The sequence below is a fragment of the Amblyomma americanum genome, chromosome 2 (assembly GCF_052857255.1).
Source record: "Amblyomma americanum isolate KBUSLIRL-KWMA chromosome 2, ASM5285725v1, whole genome shotgun sequence".
Taxonomy (NCBI): Eukaryota; Metazoa; Arthropoda; class Arachnida; order Ixodida; family Ixodidae; genus Amblyomma; species Amblyomma americanum.
In genome coordinates, this window is record NC_135498.1 from 16,044,047 (window position 1) to 16,055,176 (window position 11,130).

At 49.2% G+C, this 11,130-nt stretch overlaps 1 protein-coding gene and 1 non-coding gene across 2 annotated transcripts; one reads left to right on the top strand and one right to left on the bottom strand.

Moving 5' to 3' along the window:
• The first annotated feature begins 1,367 nt into the window (after positions 1-1,367).
• Positions 1,368-8,546, top strand: LOC144118351 (uncharacterized). Its single transcript, XM_077651302.1, has 5 exons — positions 1,368-1,567; positions 4,534-4,595; positions 6,176-6,253; positions 7,735-7,761; positions 7,878-8,546. Exons 1-5 carry the CDS (start codon positions 1,471-1,473, stop codon positions 7,935-7,937), a joined length of 324 nt encoding a protein of 107 aa, XP_077507428.1. The 5' UTR covers positions 1,368-1,470; the 3' UTR covers positions 7,938-8,546.
• A 2,084-nt stretch (positions 8,547-10,630) lies between these two features.
• On the bottom strand, positions 10,631-10,701 carry TRNAG-GCC (transfer RNA glycine (anticodon GCC)). Its single transcript has one exon. It is a non-coding gene; the product is annotated as a tRNA-Gly (tRNA).
• Between the last annotated feature and the right edge of the window lie 429 nt (positions 10,702-11,130).

The following is an 11,130-nucleotide window of genomic DNA, read 5'->3' on the forward strand; positions in this document are numbered from 1 at the left end:
AAATTTCGGAAATAATTTTCTCGTTTCACGGAGCACGCATGGAGGCGGCTGTTCGTGAACAGTTGGTGAATACTTTGAACAACAGTGTGACAAAGTATGCTCCGTAGTTTGGAAGCTATCTTTTTTAAACGCCGCGATAAATGAGGGTTTTAAAGCCAGTTATGTCTTTCTTCTTTCACTCCCCCCCTTTATATCCCGTCTCTTGTGGCGCGGTTCAGGTGTCCGCCGATATGTGAGAGATACTGCGCCATTTCCATTCCCCAAAGACCAATTTTCATTTTTCCAAAAAAAAAAAAGCGCTCTTTCGCTAGGTGTTTCCCCCGAATCGCGCGAGCTTTTTGCGCGGTTTTCGCGCATGCACTGCATGTGCTACATTTCCTCGAAAATATTGCCATTCCAGCCAGACGTCCCTAGATAGGTTTACATTGATAACAGTCCTCAAACAGCAAACGAACCGTGCTTAGTAGCAGACGACGGCGTCGCTAGACACACACCGTGTTTACAAACATAGGTGGCGCTGGCGGACATCGCTAAGTTTGACGGATTGCTAAAAGAAAAAAAAAAGCTTTGGGCCTTTTTAACTACATTCTTAAAGAAAATGTGATAGCATTTGGAACTTGGCCCACCACAGAAATGGATTAAGGTGGATTAGAGAGGATTATGTTTCATGGACGTCTACCGTCCCAAAGCGACTGAGGGACGCCGCAGTGGAGGGCTCCGGATAGTTTCGGCCACCTGGGGGGTCTTTAACGAGCACTGACATCGCACAGTACACGGGTGCCTTTGCGTTTCGCCTCCATCGATTGCGGTCGAGTTCGAACCCGGGAACTCCGGATCAGCAGCCGAGCGCTCTAACCACTGAGCCACCGCTAAGAACATTTTAATAACGGACGACCAAAACAAAAATATAGCATTGTTGGAACGTTTCGGTACTACCCGCAGGTTGAGAAGCGGTGGATCCGGATTCATCCCACCAGTGGCTGTCGTGTTTCGATGGAGGTGAAACGCAAATGCTCCTGTGATGTCAGCTCCGGGTGGTCGAAATTAATCCAGAGCCCTCCACCACGGCGCCTCTTCACACTCCCTTCCCTCGCGGCGCGGTTGACGTGTCCACCGAGGAGTGAGACAGTTACTGCGCGCTTTCCTTTCCTCATAATCACACTAATTTCCCACTGGGTTTCAAACGAGTGTAGGGCTTCCTGCAGCCTTTCCCCGAAAAGGCAGAGGAAGCGTGCACATTACGTCAATAGATGGCGCTGGCAGAGCAAACCCGCCTGTTTTGCGCAAGGTTCCCTGCTTTGATGGAAGAAAAAAAAAAGAAAAAGAAAGCACACAAAGCCTGTGGAGAGGAGGCGCGCCGGCGTTCCGGCACGCGCGCCGCGTTTTTCCCCGCTTCAGGGGAGGCGGGCGCGGCATTCGAAATGCGCTCGCCACGCGAGCGGCGCGTGGCTGCGCCCATCGACGTCCACCATGGGGGGCTGCTCCGGTGCGCTGCTGCTTCTCGCCTCGTGCGCCGTCCACCTCGCCACAGCCGCCGGAGAGGAGAGAGCGCAGAAGGATGTGTGCGGTGAGCGCATTTCCCGTAGGACACGCGTGTGCGTCAGTATATGCCTCGAGTCTTCCAACAGTTGTCATGGTTAGAGTCCTCACACCACAGGGTTTGTTTCTACCCGCACTTGTACTACGTAACAGAGCAGTTTACGGCACAGCTGTAGTTCCAGGCTGAAGCAGGGTGTGGATGACTGTTTTGTGCTTGCTTCTCAGGGCCTCCCGAGCTTCAGAGAACTGCCGAACTTGCCCGCCGCGGTGGCTGAGTGGTTGTGGCGCTCGGCTGCTGGCCCGAAAGACGTGGGTTCGATCCCGGCCGCGGCGGACGAATTTCGATGGAGGCGAAATTCTAGAGGCCCGTGTGCTGTGCGACGTCAGTGCACGTTAAAGAACCCCAGGTGGTCGAAATTTCCGGAGCCCTTCACTACGGCGTCTATCATAGCCTGAGTCGCTTTGGGACGTTAAACCCCTATAAACCAAACCAAAACCGAACTGCCGCACTTGAGTGCCCCCCACTACTCGGTTTGAAGCGAACTCTGTGGCCTGAAGTCTGTTGAGCAATGCTATGCTTGACATGCATGTATTTTTTGCAGCGAACTCTTCCGTGCAGTACTGTGATAGAACACTCATACGCGTGTGGCTTTTACGTATTTTTATGCGTTTGTCTGTGTACTTATTCACATTCTGTACTTAATTACAGTATGTGAAAAACCTTCATCTTTCTCCTTCCTTTTACGTCCTCACCTTCTAGTTCCCGTCAAATGATTTTATATCATTCTTTTTTTCCCTTTGACAAGAACGTCGTTCAAGGGCCCGCCTAGAATGAGGCACTTAAGGGCGGTCGGCGCACCCTTATATTTCTTTCTTTTTTTGTTTAATTGCGCAATGAGTTTTGATACTCTTGCTATTGCACGTGCACCCGAGCGGCTCCAGACCAGAACAAGTGGTGTGATTATCACCGCGCTACACATTCTGACACCAGGCGCGAAGATGATCGCCGGGTGTGTCGTTCAAGCCCCCGACAGATAGTGCACTGCAGAGGCCATTTTCGCGAGGATATGAACCCCGAAGAGTGCAGACCTGTCTGCCAGGTTTTTGAGTACCGAATGCGTGCTAGTTCGCATGGCGCGAGAGACGCCATTGTTCTCAAGGCGAACCGGATTCAGCCATCTGCGGCAGCCACAGAACTACTGTTTGCTCGTTCGTGCCACGTTGTAGTAGATTACTGCGAAAAGGAAACATTAGTTTTACCTGACACGCGCACTGGCCCATAGCGTCGCACGCAGCCCGCACATACGAACCAAACCAGTGTGACTGCTCGCTTCGTAACCGGGAGGCAGTAAGGGCCGTAGTTTTCTTGAACCAGCGCATGTTGATCTATAGCTGATGGGCGAACAGCTTCATACGTGGAGTTGGGGACAACAAACGTTCGTGTTTCTGGTACATGACGTTTGATGTCCCATTAATTTGCCCAGGGGCTATGAGAGACGCCGTAGTGGAGGGTTCCGGATCAATTTCTAACCCCTGGACTTTGACTTCGCACAGTACGAGATTGCGCTTGCTTTTCGCCGCCACAGAAATGCGGCCACAGCAGTCGGGGTCCCATACCGTGTCCTTGAACGGTAGTAAACGCTATATTGTGCTCTGTCTGTGGCCAAAGGGCCATACACGGGTCACTTCTTTACATTGGAGTAAGTGTGAGAGAAGCACTCCTGCCGGAACCCGCACAGTGCAGCAAACATAACAGGGCCCCACTGTATCCGGGCCCCGGGAGCGAATGGGATGGTGCGTCACGCATGTGCGGCCTGTCGTTTGCTCGCCAGGCGGGGCAGATTGATGACGCTAGTGGACACGCGATTACGGATTCGGACTCGCCTGGTCGAGCCTCGTATCACACAGCCGCCAGTGCCGGGATGAAGCGGCGCTCCTCATTCGAGCATGCTATATTTTCGTCTCTATTTAGGTATGCTAATTGGTTTTTGAGGAAAGGAAATGGCGGAGTATCTGTCTCACATCTCGGCGGACACCTAAACCGCGCCGTAAGGGAAGGGATTAAAGGAGGGACCACGAGAAGGAAGAAAAAGGCGCCGTAGTGGAGGGCTCCGGAATAATTTCGACCACCTGGCGATCTCTAAAGTGCACTGACATCGCACGGCACACGCGCGCCTTTTGTGTTTCGCCTCCATCGAAATGCGTCCGCTGCGGCCGGGTTCGTACCGGGGAGCTCCGGATCAGTAGCCGAGCACTCTAACCACTGAGCCACCGCGGCGGGTAAATTTTTAGGTATGTAGTTCATAAATTAGCGGGCCCCCGCGGTCACCCTGAACGCATTGTTCTGTGTCGCTGCCTATTAGCGTCACGCCGTGCAGTGGCAGCTCTTTGACCTCGTCCAACTTCGACGGGCCCAGTGTAGCTGTCAACGGCTGCTGTCACTGCTTTGCTCTGGTGCGGCTGTGCTCGTGGTTGCAGTCATCACGGAAGTCGCTGTCCGCTTGGCCCGCATATATTTCAAGGCGTCAGCGGGAATGGCGACGCCTCGTAGGCTAAGAAGGCGCTTGGGTCACGGCGTCAGCATTTAAAGCTGCTACTATAGCAGTCAAGTAGCGGGGCTACCTCATTCTTTGGAACATGAATGAGACTACACCTGCACAAAAGGACAAGGACGGAAGACGTCTCGAGGAGACCACGAATACCGGCGTCCAACGTTCTTGACGTCCAGCTATAGTCTTACGTCCTTATATAGGTCGCCGCTTTACGGAAGGGAAGTAGAATATTACTACATGCACGTTCTTGTAAGCGCCTGCACTGCCTTCGACCCTTCCGCCTTAAAGCACTGACATAGCTGCTTTACTGGGAAAAAATTCAACTATGCCGACGTTTAGATAGCTCCATGTCTTCTTTTGAATATTGACATGGTACACGTTGTGCTGTGACACAGCAATAATATTGGTACCTGCATGCGGTGGGTTTTACCTCTTGTTGCAGATCTCGGGACGGACGCCATGGTGAGGGTGCTGGCATGCATAAATCAGACAGCGAACGATGACGTGAGTACACATTGGTACGGGACGCCGGTCTTGATTTCTTGCAAAATATTTGCGCTGAATAAACCTACTACCAAAAAAATGTAAAAACGATCTTTTCTCAACGTTGTCCACGCGTGCCACCCTATATCTGGACTGTATACAGTATATATACAGCACGGTCAACGATGCTGCTCCTTTCTGGTGCAGTTACTCGCCTGTGCAAGCGGCCCACTTGAGTATAGACACAGAAGTGAGACCAATTCTGCTTAAAGTTATAGACGCGAGCTGCTTCATACCTGGGACAAGCCTGTAGCCTTATCAGAACGTAAGCGCTATTCCGGTGGCTACAAAACCCGAGCAAAATCGTCCGTTGTCTGTTCGCATTGTCTGTTGTTGTTGTTGCCTTAGTGGCATGGCACGAGCGCTCCGTCCCGCGGCACTGCCCACCTTTCGTCTTCTTCCACCTAGCACTAATCCCGTTGTTCTGACCCGAGCAAAATCATCTCTTGTGTGTCCGCATGCGGCTGGCCTAGCGCGAGCGCTTCGTCCGGCTGCACTGCCCGCTCATTGTCGTCTTCTGCGTAGCAGAAAGCCGTGCTTTCGCACCGATTCCAATGTAGTAAACATTCTCTGTAGTTTGTTGTCTGCCCCTTCAAAAATGGTGCGCGAAAAACGAAGTGGGGGAGGCTCTTCAACTTGCGAAGTATTGCTCCAAATACTGCGTGGTTTTTAGCTCGCTTCTAAATGGCAATGACCTCCACGACTGCGGGAAGCCGACCATCTTAAAATGTTTTCGTAGGCGTGATGTTACGACGAGCTATATAGCCAAACGCCTCCCAATGTTCGTTACGCGTGCGCCTGACAATAGCACATAACAGTTAATGGCCCAAAGACTATCACAACCGCGATAAAACGGGTGGAGATCATCTTGTACGCAGAAAACAAGTTCGACCACATGTGCAGTCATGGACAATAGTTTGGCTGTCAGGCAGATCAAGTCAGTGAAAATCATAGAAGCATGAAAAGACATGTGCGCTCATCCACCGCAATGTATACGTCGCTAGAAATTCAGCAATATAGATGAATTCCTAGCGAGGCGTAGCATTTTTTTTCCCGCAACATCGCGCAGACTTTTTACCATGATTGTACGCGTCATGAAAATCAATGCTTTTTTTTTCCTTTATACTTATTATCTGGCTGTCGAGAGAATCAGCCATCGCACTGCTCGCCTTCGTTTCCTCCAGGCGCAAGGAAATGTCAGAAGCAAGGTTTTCCACGGTGATTTTCTGGTTTTCAAGTGTCATTACTTTAGCTCAGCCGAGCTGATACAGTTCTTTCTGCTTTTTGTTTACACATGTTGTGAATAAGTGCTTCCTTGTTGTCGACACCGGGGAGTCAACATACGTGACCAGGAAAAGCCGACACACGCGATAGCCAATGACAAGACTGGAATTCCGCTGCAACCACTTCTAATCTTTATGTAATGCGCACCGAACTGTGCAAAAGGGAAGAGAGTATTAGATATCGTGCTGGGAGGCGGCGCGTGCTGTTTTATATACATTTTTTTCAATTCCTGTTATTTCTGAATCTTCTTCTCGCAGGTCGGCCTCGTTATCACGAAATTCAGGTCAAACGACGCGTTCCTCACGAGAGCATTGTGCGGAGCCGGCTACAACATTGTAAGTGCGACGCAACGACTGGAATTGTAGTAGAGATGGTTACCTGAGCTTGAAAGAGTATTGTTATCTCGCGAGCAAGCTGTCGCACAACGCCTGTGCGCCAACTCGTTCGTTACCGTAACTGTTCGTTCGTTATCGCAACTGTTCGTTCGTTATCGCAACTGGGGGTTGGAAGCATAAGTGAAGGTTGCCTGTTGGAGTCGTGAGTGCATAGATATTTGCGCTGCAGTGATGCAGTGCTCTGCAAAAAAAAAAAAATGTTATGCTGTAAAATGGCTTAATTGTGTGGTAATGCACGATTATACACTCGAACAGCAATTCAAATTAGCCGAAACTACAACCAAGTATTCGTGCGTGAAAGCTTCTCTGCAGGTCTGTGTGTTCATTCAGTCCCAATGTCATAAACACCCAACTGTATGTAATTGATTTCATCTCTTGGTATCACGTACATTCAGTGCACATTTGTTTTACATCATAAGCGTCTAGGCTACAGGGACTGCCCGTGTCTCCACAGTGCTAGAAATCCATAAACATCTCGCATACTCTTAGCCGGAATACCTACAGCGTGTACTATACCTCGAAATGGACACTGATTTTAGAGTTGCAGGCACGCAGATTCTTAGAAAACAGTAAAATATACGTCTGCTGGAGGTGTCAAACTTCTAGAGTAAATATCTCATCAACGTCCACGAAATGTTTTATGGTTTGCTGGGTAGTGTTGTATAATTAGCACTACAAGTAGGCGTGGATCCTTCGCGTAGGCTTACGTTTCGACCTGGTCAGTGACCGAACGTTTTACTACTATGGACCAGCTTAGAACCGTTTATTACATTCATAACATGTACTTAAATCTTGTGAAAAAGTTTCACTGAGCATGTAATAAACAGTTGTAGCTTGCGCACTGTTGTGGGAGTGTTGGCGCTTCTGGCCCGCATAGTCTTGTAATTCTGAGCAGCACGTGCAGGTAAGATGACCAACTAGAACCATCCCCTGTTTGAGCATTGTGGAATAATAATCTCAAGAAATCATGGGGGATGGGATGCGGCGGCTTCCGCGGGCCATAGCTAACTTGGACTGCGTTGCCACAGCTATTAATCCTTAAAGAGCAAGCACGTATGTTTCACGTTTCCGCAAGGACTGCTGGGAGTGTTTGGCCGCCGGCGCAGCCAATAGCAACGCTGGGCGCCGCGGCGTCGTCTGCTGCGCATGCGCAAGCGCGCTGAGACGGCGGCTAAAAATGGGGAGTAGTGTACGTCCCGGGAGTCGGCTTCAAAGAATGTGACGTAACCGCCTCTTCTGAGTTCACTCCTTCCTTCATGCCGTTCGTCAAGGACCAACTTGTACAGTTAGCCCCCATTTCGCCTATTCAGAGAGCTCGACTGTTTGTACTGATGATGATGACGATTGCAAGCAGCGCTGATATGGTCACGGTTGGCATGGAGCAGTCGTTTGAGTCCAATATATTTCTTTGTCTTCCGCAGGACAGCCTACTCCATCTATTCTTCACGGTGAGTACCCTTGATTTCTGCGAGCGCCCTCTCTTGCTCTGCGGTTCAATTACTGCTGCCCCCGAGTAAAACAGCTGGCGGTTGTAGTTAACCTGTTCTTAATTACTCTGGTGCAGGATGACTTCATGGAGGAGCTGATGACGGCCGAGAAAAAATGCCTGAGGGATGCGCTATAGCAGAGGCTCGGCGCGGCTGGTCATGCATCAGTTGCACCAGTCCTGACGCCGCGCCGGGCAAGCACAAGTGCACCCAGGACACGCAGGAGCGCGTTCTTTCGGGACTGCCTGCCATAATTGCAAACCACGTGCCAAGTTGTTTCGAAGTGACGTTTCGTTGGGCCCGACGCGGTTTCTCGAAGAGCTCTTTGATCGTATCAGTTTCGGAACTCCCCAAAGGACTCGTTTATCAAAATCCAGCGCTATGATTGGGCCAAAATTTCAACTCTCACGTCACTTCAAGCATTGAGATGAACTGTCCAAAGGTGTTCAAAACACAGATGCGGTGAAAAGGGGAAGTCGCAAAGCACAGCTGGCTACCCAGCTTGTGGGCGACGCCATAATACGGTAGCTTTTAAAATTGACCGCATGTCGTGAACGAATTTTGATTAGGAGTTTCATGACTGGTAGGATTAAACAGCTGTGCACCAGGTGCGAAGCTTTCGAGCGGCCGGGCATCAGCCCTGTTCTCTTCCACCTCTGTGTTCTCCGTGCTGCTGTCGGCAACAAGATATAAACAAAAAAGCATCAAAATAAAGAAACGACGTCTGTTATTTACGCTAGTTGTCTCCGTCAGCGTAAAATGTCAAGCCGTGCTGCCAACTATAGTATTACGGGCGTGAAATTCTTACAGGTGTGCAGGACACACAAAATAAATGTGGGCATGCGTACCATAGTTTCGGAATAACACACCTTATCTGCAGCTATCAGTGGAAAAAAAATGGCTAAAATACGCGGTCTGGTGAAAAGCATATAGACGAAGGGCAAACCTGCAACTAACCTTGTTGAAAATGTCTTCCACCCTGGGAACAAAAATACGCATATCTCATCTTAACGTCTGTGGGTATGAGCATTTCACAGCGAGACTGTTTGTGGTTCACTGGTAGCATAAGCGCGGTGTCACCGTTTTCATAACACATCACACAACCATCACCGTGAAGGTGACCATGACGTTACCGTCATGTGTCATTAAGTGATCGTGAAATCAGTCGCGTGACCGGTGATGTCACCGGTAGCGAGGCGCCGTCCGAGAGCACCCCCTACAGATGTTGGGGTTGTTGGAGTCTATTCATTGCATCGCAAATAGCGAAAGCGCGAAGAGCTGCTCTCATCGCAACCTCGTCCCATCTGCTTTGAGCAAAAAAAAAATTAATATCTTCTCAGTTGTCCCAACAACCTGTACTGACTACCTTTTCTGGAGGAGAGGGATGAAATGAAAGTGGTAGGGTTATCACTGCTTTCAGGCATGAATAAGCACGTAATATGGGTTATTAATTCTACCACGAATTAAACGAAAAAAAATAAAGAGGGCTTCACTCCTCTCCGCAACCGCCTGCTGAAAGCAACATCCAGCAACAGCATGTGGTGGTATCAAGCAATGTAGTGTTAGAAAGGCGTCGGAAGGAACTACATTTCGAAAGAGGATTCACGTACGTCCTATGCAAAAAAAAAAAAATACACGAGAACGAACAATTAAGACACTGCTTCGCAGCCGCTGAAACCATTGCAAAAAATTTCTGCACTAGAAGAGACGCATAGTGATGCTCGCGACAGGGAAAAAAAAATTATTTGGACCGAAGTGATATTTCAAGACACTGAAATTGCATTTTTACAGCCTTTTACTTAACCCGCCGCGGTGGCTCAGTGGTTAGGGCGCTCGACTACTGATCCGGAGTTCCCGGGTTCGAACCCGACCGCGGCGGCTGCGTTTAAACGCTAAGGGGCCCGTGTGCTGTGCGATGTCAGTGCACGTTAAAGATCCCCAGGTGGTCGAAATTACTCCGGAGCCCTCCACTACGGCAACTCTCTCCGTTTCTTCTTTCACTCCCTCCTTTATCCCTTCCCTTACGGCGCGGTTCAGGTGTCCAACAATACGAGACTGATGGTGCGCCATTTCCTTTCCCCCAACACCAATTATTATTATTATTATTATTATTACTAGCGCGAGCTGCAAATTAATATTTAAACTACACGTATAATAAATTGAAACGCGGTTTATGCGAATATATAGAGTACCCGCCGCGGTGGCTCAGTGGTTAGGGCGCTCGACTACTGATCCGGAGTTCCCCGGTTCGAACCCGACCGCGGCGGCTGCGTCTTTATGGAGGATAAACGCTAAGGCGCCCGTGTGCTGTGCAATGTCAGTGCACGTTAAAGATCCCCAGGTGGTCGAAATTATTTCGAAGCCCTCCACTACGGCACCTCCTTCTTCCTTTCTTCTTTCTCTCCCTCCCTTATCCCTTCCCTAACGGCGCGGTTCAGGTGTCCAACGATATATGAGACAGATACTGCGCCATTTCCTTTCCCCAAAAAACCAATTATTATTATTAATATATAGCGAGCCTTCTTTCAGTAACGGCTAAAGAAGAAATCTTCATGTACTTTACAGATTTATTTTTTTTTACAGCCACGGCACTAAAAGCGAGGTTTTAAGAGGGTTCACCAGTGACAGTGTCCATAGGAAATACAGAAAGAAAGAACTGAAGATCGAATTCAATATTCGCTTTCCAGAAATTAGCAGCTTTCAAAAAACTCGTTACAGGTCAGGATTTCTTTGCTCACAAATGCATGTTCGACCACGGACGTCCGACCTCTGCTTGTTACGAAATACTTGAAAATACTAAAAATGCATTCACTGGGGAAGAAAAAAAAACTGCGTCGGCCGGGAATCGAACCCGGGCCACCCGCGTGGCAGGCGAGTATTCTACCACTGAACCACCGACGCCAGATGTTAACGTCGGGTACGTGGGGTTATTTATAACTTTAAATTACGTAACTTCTATTGTTAACAGTATATTTTATTTATACTTGTGCGGTTCAAAACAACACACATACGCTTCCGACTCTTTAGCCCGCACCAGCTCTCGTGCTGAGGCTTTGCTCTCGCGTGCACACAACACAAGCACAAATATGAGCTCATTTTGGTTCAGATGACAACGGTACGGCATTTGTTCATGTTACGCTTAGTCTGTTTGTCAAGAGGTACAGAGAACGAAAACTCGACGGCCGCACCAATACAAGCAAAGCTATGTTCTATTTAGTTTTATTCATGCGAAACATTACAGAATAAAAATGAACTACATACCTTGTCCACGCTACGAGGCGCAGCGGTCGCAGCATGCGGTTGCTTTCTCTCCTCTGATTCGCTGATTCT